We start from the raw sequence: 20265 nt of genomic DNA, 5'->3' as shown, positions 1-20265 counted from the left end.
AAATAGGTTGGACAATAGGTGCAACACTGTAAAATAAATTCTGTTAACAGACCTCTATTAACATACAGAAAGCTACCTGCATGAAACTGCATCTCTGTATTCTGTAAGAATATTTTGTTTGCATACTTCTATACTTTAGAAAATGACAGGCTCTTTTGAACCTTTTATTTTGGTCTAGCTTTCAAAGCAGCATCTGGCGTTTTTAGTTTATACACCTTTTTTATAGTAAAACATTGGCACATGTTGTGAAAGGAAGAGATTTTCAGTATGCAGTTATTGACTTTCATTATTTATGTGACCACACTGCTTTAATTTGCTAAAGCAAAATACACACTTAAAGATTTTCTGTCCAAGCATCCAACTAGTTGATTGGTTGGAATGAAAATCTGGTAACGATGGGAGTAAATGATCAGCGATTTGCTCCTAAATGCCAGAAAACGATGAAAATGGTCTTCAGACTAGTTTGAACAAATTGTTTAGATCAAACATTTAACAAACAGCTTTTGTCCATTTTCTGGCATTTGGGAGCAAATTGCGGATTGTCATTTGCTTTCATATCTTACCAGATTTTCATTCCAACCAATCAACTAGTTGGATGGTTGGACAGAAACTTTACGTATACCGAGCTTTAGACCCTATTGGATGAGTGGTGCAATAGAACAAATAGTCAATGCTGCTGTACCTATAAGTAACTTGGCATAAGTATTTGATTACAATGTTCTTTTAAATTGAATAGTTCAAGAAAATATTTGCTGGAATGTAAATAAGAGTTTTGACTATTTCATACAGCACTATCAGGGGAAACTGAACCTACAAAATAAGATGCTATCTCATGCACAGATGTACTAAAGTACCAATCAATCAGCTCCTGTCACTTTACAGGCTGTGTTTAAAAAATGACAGCAGTTCCAAGGCTTATTTTATAATCTGTGCCATAGGGGGCAATTCAGTTTGCTGTTGATAACACCGGGAGCTATTCAAATCAGCGCACTGTTGGGGCGACTAAATGATTTCTTCTTGCACCCTCCTGAGGGTGCAAGGAGAAATCAGACTAAAGTGACGGCCGCAAGGCTGTTTTCCTGCTTAGCGCGACACTAACAGCCTCGCGGTCGGCACTTTAGCCGGAAAATTGTTTTTCACGGCTAAACACCCTACTTTAGTCGCAAGAACTGGCATTCTCCGACTTAAGTGATTATAGTGAAAATAGAATTGAATATCTCTGGGACCAACATCCCGGCACTATTAACATCCCGATCAATTAAATCGCCCTCATAGATCGTAAATCTAGATGTGCAGTGAATGTGATATGCTTTGATATTTCTTTGTATTAGAGGCTATGTAAAATGTTTGTAGTTCCAAACCTGCATATAGATGTGGGAAGTAAGCCAGCAATCCTTATAACTTAATGGCAATTTAAGCACAAAATAACCCTTGCTACAAGCATGGTATGTAGTTAATGCACATGTACATCTATTTCAAATGGAGGCTTGCAGTGGTCACCTTAGTGAGATTGAGTCTGTCTGTTGAGCTGGCAGATTTCTGTGAAAACGATGGGCGTGGGCTCTGATTTTAACCAGTCTGTTGTCATGTTGCCAGAATTTAGCTTCTGTGTTGAGTGAGGCATTTCTAGGACGACACGTCTATTATTTCTCTGATTTAAGGCGTTATGGCAGCAGAATGGTGAATTTCTGCATTTTGATTTGTTTGATGTAGACCGCAGTTTGGAATCTTTTGGCTAAATTACAATTGAGACAAAGTGGGTAAATTGTATCAAAGACCTCTGTTCACTTTCATAGCTGTTTTTAAACATGTCCATGCATATATTGGGATAAGTCACAAATGCATTTTATAGATATCTTTCCAGTTTTTTTTTGTAACTTTGATCATCTCCTATTGTAAATCGTACTGTTTAATTGGAGAAATTTAAACTTTGAATTTTTTTTTTTCTGTTTTATGGGTAGAACGAGTGTGAAAGTGATTGCTTTAGTTTTGCATTTGACTGATTCATTTCAATAAGCAAGTATAGTCTGCTATGTAATTTTTACTTAGTGCTGGGTTATAATAGCAGTCTTTAGTTACTGCATTGGGAAAAAGTTACTGTGTCTGAGTGAGTTAGAAGCCTTGAATTACAGTATCCTGCAGGCACACCCTTTCCTGTTGTAAATCTACAGTAGGTCAACTGCAGAGACCTTCCGTTTACTTTCCTTGTGTATGTGCTGTATTTTATTGGTCAGCCCATTAATCTCACTGCATATTGCACAAACATAATTTCATATTCTTTTGCAATGCTTTTTCTGCTTCTATAGTGGAAGATTAATGTATCCATACATGCCAGCACCAGTGCTAGGAACATTAGTCTGTGGTAGAATAATAGGCTATTGGGTCAAATACCATAATCGATATGGACCTATTCTCAGTTTGGGGGAGATTCAATTCAGTGGCAATTGAATAGCGCCGGGAGGGAGCTCTCAACTTTTAATTTCACAGTGATGTTTATTCCAACGGTAAGCAGTAAAGTCAGATAATGCTGGTTCTCGCGACTTAACCGGGGTATTTAGTCACGAGAACCAGCATTCTCCGACTAAAGTGCCAGACACGTGCCTGTTAGTGCCACGCTAAGCCGGAAAACGGCCTTAGACACTTTAGTCGGATTTCTCCTCGCACCCTCGGGAAACTGTGGGAAAAAATCATTAGTTGGACTAAACAGCACTATGAATTGAATAGCTCCCTCCCAGTGCTATTCAATTCCTGCTCAATTGAATTGCCCCCTCTGGGGGGTTTTGATGAGGTAATTTTAGTATGTCAAATAGAAGTAGCGTTCCCGCTAGGCTGTTTTAGCGGGGCACGGCACCCTGCCCTCCAGAAGGAGGGCAAGAAGCGCCCTGCCCTAACAGCCTGCAGGTGCCGTCTTCGGTCGCAGTGTCCCGCGGGTGGGAAAATGTGCGGAGACCCGGTCACCGCTGGAGAATAGGAGCCGGGTGCATGCGCCGGGCATCTATTCTCCCTGTCGGCAGTGCTTGGGCTGCCCAGTGTGTCCGTAGGAGTCGGGCACGCCCCAAAGAGTGATGAAAAGGGGATGCATCTTAGACACGCCCTCTTTTCAATGGCCACACCCCCTTTTCAGGCACACGCACATTGTCTTCTCTAGCTCCGGCCCCCTGCCTGCCACCGAAGCTAGAGTGAACACTATAGAAGCATGAAAAAAGTATAATATAATATTAGTATGTCTGCTTTGACAAGGGCCTCTGTTGGTATTACTGTGACACACAATCTAGCTCACAGGTTCTCAAGCTTTGTCCTCAGGACCCCAAACAGTGCATGTTTTCCAGGTCTCCTAACAGAATCACAATTGAAATAATTAGCTCCACCTGTGGATCTTTTAAAATGTCAGTGAGTAATGACTGCATCTGCAGCTGCTGGGTGACCTTGAAAACGTGACCTGTGTGGGATCCAGAGGAACAAGATTGAGAACCACTGATCTAGCTACATGCTCTCTTAAATTTCCCACAATGTGTTCTACAACATGTTTGCGCTTTCTTCTGTCCTAAAGAAACCTCTAAAAATATATTTTAGCACTTGTTGTACCCAGTGAGCACTTTCAAATCTTTTGTATTGCATACTGTCCCCAGTGAGCTGCATAGTGCTTTCAAGCCTTAACAAAAGCAAGGGGGTTGGTATGGCTGTTTACCTCCAGGGTGAGAAGACTATAAGATCGGGTGTATTTTACATTTTCGTTCTCTCACCCTGTGGCTTCCCCAATCTGCTTTCATCTATGCCTGTTGGTCTTTTGCATGGTTGTAGTGAAGTGTATGGCACGTTATCACATCTTGATGTTCTTTCAATTAATACCTTGACAGCATACAAAAATAGTTATCCATTTTGTAAACTTACGACCTCTGGCCTTAAGATTACAAAGGGTCCTAAAGCTGGGTACAGACTACAGTGATGTCGGGCCGATTTGCCCTTTCGTGACGATAAGTCACCGACATTGCTCAGTGTGTATGGGTGATCGTGCGCTCCTACAGTCGCTAGGTTTGATGTATTGCACATCAAACCTAGCGATAATGCTAGCGACCTGTGATATGCTAATGAAAGACGGAACAGTTGTCGTTCCATCCTCCATTAACTCGTTCTAGTGTGTATGGACAATCAAGGAAATCCGTTCTGATGTCGGAACTAATTAACCGTCACTCCAGTGTACCCAAAGCTCCATAATTTCTTGTAGAGTTAGTGACTGGAAGGTGATATCATTAATAGCTACTTACAAAAGTAATGTACTGGTTCATGTGCTAAATGCCTGACTAGCACTTCATTGTCCCCTCTCTAGTACAGCTGTCCCCTCATACACCTAGTGAGATGCCTGACGTGTGAGCAGCCAGATCCTGTGCTCTCTGCTTGCACCAAGTATCCACTAGTCGATTAAAATGAGTGAACGATAAAATCGTTTTCGTTCAATCGCTCATTAAACGTTCACAAATCGGGTATTAGAATGTCAAACGACCAGTTATGTGCGCTCCCACTGATCGTTTTCAACATCAATCACCACCTGAACATGCTGTTCAATCTGCCGATAACGACAGATTGGGCATGTACGGGGATGAGGGAGGGTATCTGCACTCAGACATATTATTCAGTGTAGGCACTACAGGGGATGAGGAACGACTGTACGACTACAATGTTGTAATTGTACTGTCGTTCCACTATCACCTAGTGGATATGTACCTTAAGATGCACCACGACACGGCACTGAATAATCTGACATGTGACACTTGTATATCTGTATGTTTTGAGTCTGTATATAAAGCACAGTAGAACTTGTCATGAAAAAAGCAGCCGTCGCTACATCATACCACCTTGTATACAGATTCTGACTTGGCAGAAAATAAAATTTATAGTTACCAAGGGCGGTATTCAATTGTTATAGCGCGCACGATCTCCCGTCTAAAGTGAAAGGAGATTGCAGGGCGCTATTCAATTGATGATTTTCGCGCTGATTGCGCCCAAAGTGGTCGGGTTCAACCGCGTAAAACAGCTACCCCCGACCAAAGTGCTGGACGTGATAGCGAAAAGTGATGTTTGGGCGCCCAAACATGTAACTTTTCGCCCATTTCATCTTGCACCCACTTGGGCTGTGAGCTGAAATGAGGTGCCGGCAGCTGATCGCGCCCGACAGGAGAAACAATTGAATTTTTTTATTTTTTTTTTACTAACTTGATTGTTTTCAGTAGTTCAGATCTAGTTAAATGGCAAATGTTGATTCCATTTAAAAAATTAGCAAATTACAAATGATCACAGGCTTTGTGCTTTCACCAAATTCTGCATTTGTACTTTGAAATGTAACTGCCTAAATCAAGCTTTTAATCCTTTCAACAGATTTATTTGTCCCATGACAGTTGGGTATAAAATTTGCTATCTTCAGTTAAAAGGCAGGCAAAATCTGTAATGTGTTAGTAATCTTTCCACAGATCAGCACATTTCATGCTGTTACCAGAGATGGCATCCAGCAGACCTTACTAGTCTCTGCAGGCGTGTCCTGCATTTTCCTGTTAGCTGGCCTTCCCATACTGCCTTTTACCTTATAAGGATAACCTCACACAGCAAGCACAGATTGTATAGAGTGAGATGTGGAGTTCCCATGATGAGTAGTGATTTTGTTACTCTAGAGTGCTCTTCTGCAGCATATTGTTGTGCAATTTCACATTCTACTGTACATTTATTAAAATGTCTATTTTAACTTTTACAGTACTCTGTGGTCTCGTCTGTTTCTTATTTAAAATGCTCTACTATGAATTAGTAAATGTGGTGCCAATTATTTGTTGGGCAACATGTCGCCTTCATTAAATTTATTTCTATGTAGCTTTGAGAAAAAATAGCAATGTTCTTTTCCCTTTGAGATTATTGGCTTTTGGATACTTTTTACAAAACTGCTTCTTGGAATGATTGGGAAAACTATGTTCATTTTGTTTCCCAGTTTTGGATGTGTATGTGTGTGTGTAAAATTGTGGTCTCTATTTAGCTTTAAAAAAAAAAATAATTCTTCCATAATTGGGGCTTCTCCCCGTATTTGAAAGGCTTTCTTCCCCATGAAAAGCTTTTTGAAATCTATCTGAGAAGAGTTGTGGCAGTACATGAATCGCCACAATCCTATTTTCCTTACTGTCAATTCAAAACGAAATTACAAGAAATATTGACTTTTTTTTTTTTTATTTAAACAATTTTTTTTTAAATATATATATATCTATAATATTATATTTTATTCTTAATGCCTACACATGTGTAATTGCATTTAAGATTTTTCTTACCACTGCAAGCTAGTATCGTTGGCCTGCTGAATATCACTCGGCTACTCTGGCGATGTATTAGTATTGGCAGTTGTAACAGATTTCTTATCAAAAATCTGATTTTATCTCTGCATATTAATAACGGCCTGTATCCTTCAACGATATATATCCTCCATAAAGAATTGTAGTTTTTACATGTAACTGAACATTGATCAATATTTTCCTTTTGTTTTCCTTGCGCTTCTCAGGCTGAAGGAGAAGTTGCTGCATTAAACCGCAGAATCCAGCTGGTAGAAGAGGAGCTAGATAGAGCTCAGGAACGTCTAGCTACAGCTTTACAGAAATTGGAAGAAGCAGAAAAAGCAGCTGATGAGAGCGAAAGGTATTTATGGCATGCATCTATCTCTGTCCACATTTTGGTGGCAGTCCAAGAAAAAGCATCATGCTGTGGTGCACTTCAAAAAATACCATACAGCTTGCAGAGTAATGGCACTCCGACAACAATCGAGCAAAAAAAGTTGTGTATATATTTGATCAAACGTATTCAGGGCATCAGCCCCGTCATCGGGATTGTATTCCTATGTGTATGGTCCTGATGCTGGGGGCTGATGCTTTTTTTGCTCGATTGTTGTCTGAGTGCCATTACTCTGCAAGAGATACGCACACACTAATTGGAAAGTAATGAGACTTTTTTTTTTTTTTTTTTTTTTTGGTCTTTTAATAGACTCCATCCACCAGATCTGAACATTTTTCTTTTTTAAACTAGCGTCCTTCAAATTCAATAAATTTTTTGCAGCATTTCAACAACGATTCAAAGACGTGCTGTAGACTGTTCTGTGACATCACTTTGTGTTGCAGCTGTGGTATTTTTCACTTCATTATCTGTTGAGAGCGTCTTTCCTTAGTTTTTTCAGGGTTGGGATTGGCCAGAAATTGCAGGGCACTAAGACTGGCTATATGGAGGGTGTTCCAGTGCTGTCCCAATAATTTCAGTCAGTGCTGCCAATGCAACAGCAGCAACATTGTTAGACATTGTCTTGGAGCAAACACCATTGTATCTTCAGCAAATGTGGTATTTTCTTCCTCATGGCTCCACGCAAATGGCATAGTAGTCACCATTAATTGTCTGTTTACGGGGAACCCAGTGCTGTAGGATCATATCGTGAACAGCAGGAGCATGACTTTACACGCTGAAGGAATCAAACAATTTTTTTGTGTGGAGGCGAATTTGTTTGTTTCCATACACTGGACTGTTTGGCTTCTGGATTATACTGACAAATCCACGATTCGTCACACGTCAGGAAATCTGGTATCCTCTCCGACATTAAAACTGTGTTCTTGCACGATTGAGCTTGTCGCCACATCTGCTTTTCTGTGAGATTTATGGGTGCCCCCTGGCACACATGCAAGACATTTTCAATTCCTTTGTCACAATATGCTGAACCCGTTTGAATGAGATGCCAAGTTAATTTTCTGTTATTTTGCTACATCTCCACAGTTTTGGAAGTGTTGACCTCTTTTTCACCGTGGTGGATGGTCTCCCAGAACGTGCTTTGTCAGTCACTCAGAGGGGGGGGGGACTCTCATTTATCGTCCGGGCTGTGTCTAAACCAGGGGTTCCCAACCACGGTCCTCAAGGCACACTAACGGTCCAGGTTTTGGGGTTAGCCATACTTGAGCACAAGTGACTTAATTAGTAGCTCAGTTATTCTGATTTAACCTTCTGTGCTTAAGCATGGATATCACTGAAACCAGGACTGTTAGTGTGCCTTGAGGACCGAGGTTGGGAATCACTGGTCTAAACTGATCATTCCCTGGGTTCCGGCAAATGGAGTTATACTTGCGTTGTGTGTGTGTGTGTGTGTGTGTGTGGGCAAGCTTAAAAGTATACAAACTATATTGTTTTATTTGTCTGATGTACATATTAAAGGATAAGTGTATGTATGTCTTGCATCACTTCTATGATGTTTAAAAAAAAAAAGACTACATGCACAGCCATGAAACATGAAATTTCTGTTTGCCTCTTCTTCCCGTAATAATCTTGTCTCAGGCTTATTGAGGTGGGGTAATAGTCTCAATTCAAAATCTGCATTGTCATGCACCAGAAATGATGGGTGGGTTCTTATTAGTGCATAGTTTGAAGTAATTGAGGACTTGTCCAGAAATAAAGCTGGGCGCACACATTTTTGATCCCTGACTGATCGGGTAAACTCTCCCGATCAACCGAGCAGTGTGTCCCCAGCGTCATCCTGTCAGCTGCCTGCAGCCCCATTCATACTATGCTAGACAAAGATCAGTGTATATGGGCTTCTATGGGATCGGGAGTTCAAGCAGAGAGCCATTAAACTGCACATAAGATGCGACCTCCTAATCATTGCATGATCATAATAAGCCGTTTATTGGCCGATGATTGTACAGGTGTATACCCAGCTTTAGACAAATCAGTCAGTTGGCAGTTTTTGTAAGGACCAAACCTGCAAAACAAGATGGTGAAATCGCACACAGCAGCATTATAAAATGTCCACGTCTGGTGTATAGGAACACTTCCAGTGACCTAATCATTATGTAGCACAAATGTGACTCTACCTAAAGCATATTCTGCCTGTCACCAAAATGTTAGGTTGGTGTAATAAGAAATGTATTCATAGCCTTAAAGTGATGTTACAGATCACGTCTGGCATAACTGTTTTGCTGCAAATCTGTCGCAAAATGATGCGACTAGGACGCACCAGCAGACTCTGCTGACTAATTTGATATGTGACATTTGTATGTCTGTGTGGCTGAGTGTACACAGAACTTGGGAGTCTATGTATCAAGCAGTGAAAAGCTTGGAGAAGTGGACCAATGTAGAAGTTGCCCATAGCAACCAATTAGCTCCTACCTATTTTTTTAAAGACTGTACATGATAAATGCTACTTCAGAGTTGATTGGCTGCTATGGGCAACTTCTCCACACTTTTTACTGCTTGATACATAAACCCTTAAGCGTGGAAAAAAGCTGTGGCCACTGCATCGTAGCACTTAGCGTGCTGATTGAGAGACTGTCCTACACAGATATGTATAATTGTCACACACGAAATTAATCTGCACAGTCTCCTGGTGCGTCCTACTCTCATTGCGACTTAGGGCCCTATTAAATTCGGAGCGAAAAGCCGTGATCTGTGGAAAAGTATCGCCGATTGAGCCTTTTTTCGCCAGTTGGAAACTTATCTCCGTATTCCATTGCAAACACTTTTTCGTGTACGCGAAAGCACAATACAATGTAATTGGCGAAAAGATTTGCCTCAGAATAGGGGGAGAAAAAAAGTGCAAAATTGCTATTTAGGGGTGCAAAAGTGGGGAAACCACTTGGCACCCTTGGAACAGCCCTCCAAAGGATAACTGAGTCAAAAAAAACCCCAAAAAACTACTTTGAAAAAGGGGGCGAAAAAGTGCAAAGTGGGGGTACAAACAAAAAGAGTAGCCAATAGACTTTTGGGGGTCTGCAAGTTTGGGTGAGGTGTTTTTTGGATTGCAGGTGTTTGAAGGTGCGTTTTTTTAAGTTTCTTATAACTTCACTTCAGCAGCTTTTTAAAGATGCTTGCACCCATTTTCAAGTACCCCAAATTTGACAAATACTTTCTCCTAAAAATACTGCTTTATGCCATTCTTCACCACTTGTGCAAAGACGCTATTTAGAGGAAATTGTGCAAACTTAAGTACCCCAAACTGTTTTTCATTAGGGCTAATCGGGCACTACTACATTGATCCCCAATGTTACCGCATCTTTTTTGGGGTTCAGGCTAATTTCACCGATTCAGACACCACTTTTCGCCTGTGCTGACATCGCGTATCTCTGTTTTTTTTTGTCTTTTGGAATTGAATAGGGCGAATCGCTAGTACGTGCGCGATAAGTTTTCCCAGCTAAAATACGCAATGTAGGTGCAAACTCCGGCAGCCAAAACTTTATAGTGTATGCGAAACTAATTGAAAACTGGCCTTAGACATATTTTCGGCAAAAAAAGACTCCCTGCGCTAGCCGTGTCTCACAGGACCAGGCATGCCAAGAGGGGCTTTTTGGCATGACTGCAGCAAAGACGAGTGAGGACACAACTGTTATATCTTTTATCCACAATGCTTTGAATGCAGTGTTCCTGATTAACATTATTCTGTAATTTGGAGTACCATGATTAACATCAAAAACTTCTTTAAAAAGTTTGGTCTGCACAGACTCTGCTCCAGTATTCTTATCGCCTTTGTGTAGCTCTCAGTAACTTGTCATATATATGCTAAAATCAATTAAGCGTGTGTGGGTTTTGTTTAGTTTGTTTTTTTCCTGGATAAGAGAACCCAATACTTGTATAATTCTTTTCCTGGACATAAAAATGACAAATGATGCTACAGTGTTGAAAATGGCAAGATGGAGTCATTTTAGAATTTCTGGTCCTCCCATATTGTCTTGTTGGATGGTCCTTTAGCAGCGCTGTATGTTTACAGAATGGATCACATTAAAGAATTAAGTGTCTTTCTTTTCCCAGAAAAAGTAATGTTTTTTTGTTTGTGTCTCCTGTCAGAGGTATGAAGGTAATAGAAAATAGGGCCATGAAGGATGAAGAGAAGATGGAAATTCAGGAGATGCAACTCAAAGAAGCCAAACACATTGCAGAGGAAGCCGATCGCAAATATGAGGAGGTGAGCAGAGACATTTGGAATAGTGAAAATGGAGTAGAGGGACTGTAGGATGAATGGTCTTGGAAAGTGTTTGAACAAAGACTTTAAAATGAATTGTATAATGTCATTTTTACAAAGTGGCAAAAGTTTTAAACAGTTTACCCATTTTTTAAAAAGAAACAAGCCCTGCTTTTGCTAGAGTAGTGTCAGTGAAGGGATGTGGGGATGAAATCGATGCTTGTACAGTCTTCTGTAGGTGGTCGGGAATGGGGACTGCATTACAAGGGAGGTCAGTGGGGGTGTCTTCCCTTAAATTTCCCCTCCCAAACCACAGAGTATGTGGTTATACAATGCTCAGGCTTAAATCTAGGCAAATGTACCTCCGTTATGGTTACGTTTTTATTTTGAAATTCTTAATTTACTTGTCAATGTCCACTCGTACATTACACAAAATAAATGAGCATTGAAAAGTTGCATGTTTTCGTAAGATGTGTGTAGATGTTCTGCTTTCTTGTACTTGCATGAACTCGTGTTCTGAGCAAGCCCATAGCAAATTCATGCAACATAAACGCAGAGACATGTTCAACTCTGTATCAGCCCAAGAATCTCCTGCTTGATGTGTGAGATGCATTAAGGTTCACTAACTGTACAAGACACAATAGAAGGCGAACTCCACCCAAAACTAACAATTGCATTTGGGTGGAGATAGTCTTTTATTGATTCTTGTTAAGTGGGAGAAATCTACACCTAGTTTATTTCTCTGCACGCGCTAAGGGAATTCTGTAATTTTTCAGTTTTTCTCGACCTGTTCCTCTTTGCTGTTGGTACAGTCTCCCTACTATTAGGTCATGCCATAAGCTTTGTATTGTAAGAGATTATGGGACACACAACAATGGCTTTGTTAGATGTGATAACACTTTTCGTCATGCTTTGATTTAGTCCTGTATCCTGATTTACACAATGGATTTAAGATTAAAATGGGGTTATATGCACACTGCCAAATGTGAGGTTCTTGTGACTGTTTGAAGTGGAGAACTCTGGAGCAGTGTGAAGTCCACTCAATGAGCTGATTCGGAGGCTGACGCATCAGAAACTGTTTTTCTGTACAGCTGTGGCAGGCTACTTAGTTATGCTAATACCGGAATCTCGTCCATGTATGCCAAACATCTGTGCGTCTGCATGTAGGAAGGCTGTCCCGCCCACTGTTTTTACTTCCACAGCCATCATTATCTGGGCTTGCACCCATCCCAAACTGGGTGCAAAAGATCCGTTTGAAACAGGTGTCCTATCTCCTACATCTGCATGCTACGATCACGCACGGAAGACAGCTTACACTTCCATGGGTCTGCCTGGTCTCTGCCCAGAAATATCTGTTTCACAGGTGTGCTCCATCAATGGAAAGATCCATTAGTTTGCACTTGCGCACTCCGTGTGCGTGCGCAGTCGATTAGTATATACAGTGTATGCGCAGTATGCAGATATCAGCTAGATGCTAATACACTTCCACTTGGGTCCAGCTCTGAATCAGGCCCAGTGTGTGTGTGTGTGTGTGTGTGTGTGTGTGTGTGCTTTTGCTAGGAGTTAAATTCAAACAAGGTGCACATTCTTTGTGAGGCACTGAAGCAAAAACAAATGAGTTGTAATGTGATCTAAAGGTTCTGATTGTTTACTTTAAGGGGATATTGCAAACACAAAAAAAAGCAATCTGCACATGCACGCACTGAATTGCTGTAGGCTAACTGCACCATCTGTTCTTTTGCCTTTTTCATAGCGTAATAGTTTTTGTTGTTGAAATATGATTTATGCTGAGATTCTTCAGTCTGCAACCTAGGTCCGATCTAATCCTAGTGGTGTTTCTAGGTTGCGCGTAAACTGGTCATTCTGGAGGGAGAGCTGGAGAGAGCAGAGGAGCGTGCAGAAGTGTCGGAACTGTAAGAATCTACTTTTTTACTTTTCTTAAGTTTGACATTGTTACGATAATTGTGTGACTAGAATTGCTCCAATATAATTTTTGTTCTATAAGAAATTTCTTACGGGTACCCAAAAACAATTGAATATACCCACAATCACTCCTAACCACCCCCACCCCCCTTCTCCCATAGAATTCATATGGATTTATTTAGGAATTACTACTGCTTTTAAATATGAAATATTATTTAGTGACAAATAATAAAAATCGACTCTCAAACTTTCCTAATTATAAAGAAAACAAAGAAAAACAGATTTAGTGCATAATTCTTTCTAAAATATGCCAGAATAAAACCTGAGACAATTTGTTTTCTTCAGAAGTGACGCAATTGTACACGAGGACTTAAATCATTTAGGGTGGTATTTAAATTGTTTTAGCGCACCTTATCTCCTGTCTAAAGTGACAGGAGATCACGAGGCGCTATTCAAATGATGCCTGTTATCCTGCTGAACGTGCCCACAGAGGTCGGATTTAGCTGCGTAAACTGCTACCCCGACCAAAGGGCTGGGCGGAATCGCAAAAAGTGCAGTTTGGGTACCCACAGGTCACTTTTCACCTATTTCAGCTCGCACCCACCTGGCTGAAATGGTGCGCCGGCAGCTCATCGTGTCTGACAGGAGCAACATTTCAATAGCTCCTGTCGGGCGCGTAGTGGGGCGAAACAATTGAATTCCGCCCTTAGTGTTTAATTTATATAAACTTAAACACTATCTGCTTGTGAGAGGTACTATAGTTTGTTAGTTTCCAAACAAGCGCTTCATCATGAAGATCAGAACATTTCAAGTAAATCTGAGTTAAAATGTTTAGAAAACACAAATTGGTTAAGAATAGAAGTTTTCAAAGCCTTAATTATCCCTAAATTCTTCATATTGGAATGGAGAGAAATGCATTTCCATGGTAGAGATGGGAGATACTGTCCAATAGCTTCACTTACTAAATCTGCTTTTTATGGGGGGATGGCTGAACACTAGCCTCAGCCCTGGGTGCTATGTTACAGTACAATAATTGTTTAAACAAATCTTCCATCTGCATAAATGTGCACAATGTTGATTGAAAATCAGTAAAACTGAGAAACCTATTCAGAAATTTAGTTACATTAGTGTATGTATTTGTAGAAGCTTAATTTCACAGACAAGATGAAGATGGAACAAATTGAGAAATATTACTCTGAGCTTACACAATAACTTCATAAATTGTAGCAAATATGTATAGAATTTAAAAGATGAAAATAAAAGTGAATAAAAAGATGTAATAAAATAGGTAAAAAATAAATAAGTTGAGTCTTGGAAATAAGTAAGCAGTCCTCTATACACCCACCCTGAGCTCTGTTCCCCACATTTTCCAAAAAAGGCTATAAATACAAAACGTACGATTAAAAAAAAAAAAGTCACTAATTTTATAGTATATGCTTCTACCGAGTTTTTACTCATTTATTTCCAAGATTAATTTTATTTTATTTTTTTACCTATTGTATCTACATCTTTTATGTTCCTTTTTCCTTTCACATTAACTTTTATCCCTCATCTACCTCCCCATAGAGCTCAGTGCCAGTTGGGCCACTTGGTATCATATTTTATTGATCTGCTTTAAACCTAAGCTCAGCAATACTATTTTCTCCATGTATAGAATTTAATATAAGGACAAATTTTTAAAAATACAGTTTCAAATACTTTTCAAGATTTCATAGTGCAGAACTTTTATTTGAAAAAATAAAATAAAATAGGTATGTAATTTATTTATAACTGTGTAATACAGTTAAAGATTAATATCTTCTACAACCTACAATATACTGTGAGTGGTACATCAATGTATTAGGTGATACAATAAGGTTTGTTTGTAAATGAAACACTATTTTATTGCAGTAAATGTGGTGATCTGGAAGAAGAATTGAAAAATGTGACTAACAATTTAAAGTCTCTGGAGGCTCAGTCTGAAAAGGTAAGGTGACTGCAATCTAATGCTGGAGGCACACTAGTCGATGTGTACCCGGACGATATGGTGGCCAACTGTTCGCTATATCGTATTCACGGTACATATCAGAACAATGTAATGAAGGACTGAATGATACCTTGTTTTGTCCTTCATTACTTTGCACAGCGCCGCATGCAATATCATACGGTTGGCCATGCAGCATGGCTGACTGGAAGATATCGCTAACGACCACGGTAGTATGCAGTTTCTCTGTACACATTTGCCCATAAATGAGACAATCTGTCCGATATCTCTCCAGTGTGTACCCAGCTTAAGGGATGAATTTTCTAGAGGCACAAGTGGCAAATATTGGAGACACTGCAGTCTTTCAGAAACAAATTGGGTCCTTTTATTTCATTAATTTTCACCAATGTTATCTATTTTTTTTTATAAATGGTAGACATACTGCATAATTTTGTACCTTTTTACTGTAAAGGTTTTAACACTGAAATAACGTGTCTGAAAGGATCTAGTTGATGCCAGTTTTTATATAATATGGGAAGAGGAGCAGAAGTGCTCTCTTCCCATGTTGATTCAGTACCACAGAAGATACAGGATTATCACTAAAATCATCAGGCTCACTCTTTGTAACACTCCATTCAAAGGCTAAATTACAGCAGCTATAAAGACAGCTGTGGAGAGGCACAGGCACTTTGATTTGTTATTGATCATGTCAGCATAACTGTTTCAGCTTTAATTAAGTAGTTCGAAATGAGAGCTCATGACACTTAAGGGTCTATTTACTAAGCAGTGTTAGGAGAGAGTGATAAGGTGCCAGCCAATCAGCTCCAAACTGTCATTTTCAAACACAGCCTGTGAGATGAGTTTGGAGCTGATTGGCTGGCACCTTATCACTCTCTCCTAACACTGCTTAGTAAATAGACCCCTTAGGGGTGTATTTACTAAAGTGGAGATGTTGCCCATAGCAACCAATCAGATTCTAGAACATGCCTGATAATGTTAAGTAGAATCTGGTTGCTATGGGCAACATCTCCACTTCTAAAATTCTGTACTTAAGTAAATATACCCCTTATGCTCCATACTTCATATCTTACCAAAGCGCACCCCTAGACTTGCTTCTATGTGAAACCATGAAAACTAAACCCAAGGATAACTTACAGCCCATGTATAAGAATGTGCCAATGTCCTGATAGAAGCACAGTAACACTTTTTCATAAACTGAGCATGAGCTGGAAAGGTTAAACTATAACTAGTGTCCTTGTGATAAGTGCACTCAACCTGCAGAAACGAAGCTATTGCTGCTACAGAATTTATATGCTGTGTTCTGTCTTGTTGTTGTAGTACTCTGAAAAAGAAGATAAATATGAAGAAGAAATAAAAATATTGACAGACAAACTGAAAGAGGTAAGACCAAACATTTCAAAACTGGACTTCTAATAACGGGGGAGGGGTACGATAGACCCTTACGCAGTGGTGCTTTGTCATGTTGTGGGAGAAAAGGAATACTTCAGTTCAGAAAAATATCACATGAATGTTATGCAGCATATAATAGTCTTCTGTGTTCTCTCTCTTAATAGGCAGAAACTCGGGCTGAGTTTGCAGAAAGAACAGTTGCCAAATTAGAAAAAACTATTGATGACCTTGAAGGTGAGCAATGCATTGATATATCACCACTTTTATACATTGGAGTTTAACAAACGTGCTCCTATAACAAACTTGTAAAGGGAGGGAGGGGGGGGGGGGGTTTGCACTCACTGGTCGTTATGCATTCCACATTGGCACCTTAGCTTGTTTCACAATGAGTCACACAAGGTCAGAGCAGAAACTTGGAGAATTTGGTGAGTACACAGATACTTGTTTTACTATTGATTTGTTCTCTTTTTAGTTCTAAGTGGAGTGCAAAGTTAATATACAAGCAATTATTGCATTTTCTCAATGTTTCTTTGTTTTCTTTTAGAGTTCTTGAACTATTTAGTTATATTTTTTTCACTAGTGATCATTCATACATGAAGAGATTAATATACCATAATCATTGATGGACAGTTAATGTCTTCAGTCTATTGTCCTTATTCACACTGAATAGTATCGTCTTGTTGGTAAAAACATTTCTGTTTTGTGACCCTTTCTATATAATCTGTAGAACAAGAGAGCAGCCACTGATGTTTTTTTGTTCAATAAAGTCATAGTAAATGTTAGTCACCATTTACTTGTTAAATAGTCATAGTAACTGTTAGTGACCATTTTCTATGAAATGACACAAAAACAAATTGTTTTGTAACAATGATTTCTTTCTTTTCCATGTTTTCTTCACTCTGTTCTCCATCTGTACTTGGCTTCTCCTCCTGTCCTTCTGAACGTTTGGCTTCTTCTGTATGATAGATGAGTTGTATGCCCAGAAGCTGAAATACAAAGCTATCAGCGAGGAGCTAGACCATGCTCTCAATGACATGACCTCGTTGTAGACTCTACTGGTGCTATGTGGCATGTTTCTCCTGTCCTGACAGCTATTGTGCTGTTTGCCTATCATTTATTGCACTGCTCTCCATCTCTCTGAGAAATAAAAATCTATCTGCACTCATTTCTTTCTATTTTATTTTCCGGCTGAACTATATTTCATGTCTGTATACTGCACGTATGGGTGAACAGTCAAAACTGTTTTAAGATGCAAACTTGGGTTTTCCTGTGTTTATTTATTTTTTTTATTTATTTACTTTTTTTACATTAGACAATACTTTGTACTCGCAGTTTTATTTGGTTTATTACCTCTGTTAGAAGTGTTGCATAATTATGAAATAGTTATGTTTGTATATCTTCTGTTGTATGCTATGCATGTGCAGATACTTTACATATTAAAGTCAATAAATTAATTCTAGAAAAGTTTAATATCCTTTTTTTAAAATTACTATTAACCATCGCAATTCGCAAGTTTCTTATGTTTTTATATTTTTTTTTATGTTTTCAGACAAGTTGGCAAATGCCAAAGAAGAGAACTTGGGGATGCATCAAGTTCTGGATCAAACACTACTAGAACTCAACAATTTATAACTCAAGTTGAAGAAATATCTCCACACTTTATTCCTTTTTTTCTAAAGTCTTACAATCTCATCTATTATCTCAACATTCCAAGGGAAAGCAGCAATGAATGCGACCAAATATTTTATTTTTTAAAGGAACCGTTCACAATTATGAGCTTAAAATCTCATGTTATGTTGGTGCATTGTACCTTTTTAATATTTCTTTTTATACTAAGGTCCCATGTACATTTTAATGCTAGAATAGCCACATGTTGTTCCGTATTTGTCTTATGTTATTCTGTTACAGGACCACAAAGTGTTGGTAATACAGAAGTTGTTATAGGAGTTTTTTTGAATATCCTCAATAAAAAAAAAAAATCAAATTTGGAAAGGTTAATTGTAACAGTATGCTTGTGGTTATTACAGATAACTAATCTTATACTATATCTGGAAGAATAACTTAATTTTAAAGCCTTTTAAAACTGAATCTATTAAAATTTCTGACTATTTAATTGGTGTAATTTACTATACAATGCCATATTACGGTAAGTGTCAACGCTATCTGAAAGGTAAACAAAAAGGGGGGGGACCACGGCGCTGTGGGACACCTGAAACCTAAATAGATAGCTGAGAAATTCATTTTCTATTAATTGCCATGTCAAAAAACAAGTTAAATCTGTTTAATAAAAATACAATGAATGTAAAACAGATATTGGCCAATGAAATCCACGTGTGTGTGTGTGTGTGTGTATATATATATATATATGTGTGTATATATATATGTGTATGTGTATATATTATATGAGAGAGATCTCCATTTTATTTATAGGGCTCTGCAAGAGGTCCGCAGTGCTGTACATACAGTAAAGGGTACACAGAGCATTACAATACAGTAACTAACTTATAAACAGAGCACAAGTAACAATTAGCAACACAATTCTCCATACACAATACAGCTGGGAAGGTGAAGGCTGTCATAGAAGTGCTAGAGAAGAAGGCCGTGAGACAGTGGGGAGGAGGGCCCTGCTCCTAGGAGCTTACAATCTAGGGGAGAGGGTAGACTGACAGATGGCATGAGTGTGTAGAGGGGGACCTGAGTGCAGGAAGTAGGCGAGGTAGAGATGGCTCAGGCAGGAGGGACAGAGACTTGGTGATGGTTATGTGGTGGAAGGGTATGCTTTGAACAGGTGGGTTTTCAGTGCACGTTTGAAGCTCCTCAAGGTCGGGGAGAGCCTAATCGAGCGAGGGAGCTCATTCCAGTGAAGGGGGGGCTGCACGAGCAAAATCTTGGATACGTGCATGAGATGAAGTGACTAGGGTGGAGGAGAGCTAAGTCATTGGCAGACCGAAGTGAGCGGGAGGGAGTATGTAAGGAGATGAGGTTTGAGATGTAGGGAGCAGTAGAGTTAGAGAGGGCCATGTATGTGAAGGTGAGTAGTTTGAAGAGGATTCTGTAGGGGAATGGGAGCCAGTGCAAGTTTTGGCAGAGGGGAGCAGCAGAAGTGGAATGGCGGTAGAGGAAGATAAGTCTAGCTGCCGCATTGAGAACAGACTGGAGGGGGGGGCAAGATGGCAATGTGGGAGGCCAGTAAGGAGAAGGTTGCAGTAGTCAAGCCGAGAAATGATTAGTGAATGAATAATCAGTTTGGTAGCATTCTGGGAGAGGAAAGGCCTAATATGAGTGATGTTGCATAACTGGAGCCGACAGGATTGAGCCAGAGATTGAATGTGGGGTGTGAAGGAGAGGGTGGAGTCAAGGGTGACACCCAGCAAGCAAAGTTGGGGGACAGGGGAGATGATTGTGTGGTCAACAGTGATAGTGAGATTGGTTGGAATGGAGACTCTATTAGGGGGAAAGATGATGAGTTCGGTTTTGTCCATGTTGAGCTTCAGAGAGTGCTCGGACATCCAGGAAGAGATGGCGGAGATGGAACTGGTTACCTGAGAGGACAGATGGGGAGAGTTCAGGAGAGGTATAGTTGTGTGTCTTTGGCATAGAGGTGGTATTGGAGGCTAAAGGAGCTGACGAGTTCTCCTAGTTTAGAGTAGTGGGCCCAGGACAGAACCCTGTGGGACACCAACGGAAAGGGGGGGAGGTGGAGCCGGTGGAAGACACAGAAGGAGTGGTTGGTGAGGTAAGTGAACTAGGCATGGACAGTGTTAGAGATGCCAAAGGTCTGAAGGGTGCGAAGGAGGAGAGTATGATCCACTATGTCAAAGGCTGCAGAGAGGTCCGGGAGGATAAGCAGAGAGAAGTGGCCCCTGGATTTGGCTGCAAGCAGGTCATTGGTGACTTTGGCCAGGGCAGTTTCAGTGGAGTGATGTTGGCGAAAGCCAGATTGGAGAGGATCAAGGATGGAGTTGTCAGAGAGATAGCTGGTGGGCGGCTGTAGATGAGCCACTTAAGTAGTTTGGAAACA

At 40.0% G+C, this 20265-nt stretch overlaps 1 protein-coding gene across 4 annotated transcripts in view; it reads left to right on the top strand.

Moving 5' to 3' along the window:
* Positions 1-18357, top strand: part of TPM4 (tropomyosin 4) — a 118466-nt gene extending 100109 nt beyond the window's left edge. For 2 of the 4 annotated variants that reach the window (XM_088468958.1, XM_088468960.1), the window contains 7 exons: positions 6530-6663; positions 10834-10951; positions 12791-12861; positions 14762-14837; positions 16173-16235; positions 16409-16478; positions 17794-18357. In XM_088468958.1, coding sequence (XP_088325084.1) covers positions 6530-6663; positions 10834-10951; positions 12791-12861; positions 14762-14837; positions 16173-16235; positions 16409-16478; positions 17794-17876 — 615 coding nt within the window. In that variant the 3' untranslated portion in view covers positions 17877-18357. Of the gene's footprint in view, positions 1-6529; positions 6664-10833; positions 10952-12790; positions 12862-14761; positions 14838-16172; positions 16236-16408; positions 16479-17210; positions 17576-17793 lie in introns of those variants that run through there. The other 2 variants (XM_088468959.1, XM_088468961.1) reach the window with 2 other exon arrangements.
* Positions 18358-20265: the final 1908 nt, after the last annotated feature.

This window comes from Taudactylus pleione, unplaced genomic scaffold, assembly GCF_031769625.1.
Source record: "Taudactylus pleione unplaced genomic scaffold, aTauple2 ptg000087l, whole genome shotgun sequence".
Lineage (NCBI taxonomy): Eukaryota > Metazoa > Chordata > Amphibia > Anura > Myobatrachidae > Taudactylus > Taudactylus pleione.
Note: the sequence above shows the minus strand (reverse complement) of the source record. Positions and strands in the feature narration are given on the sequence as shown.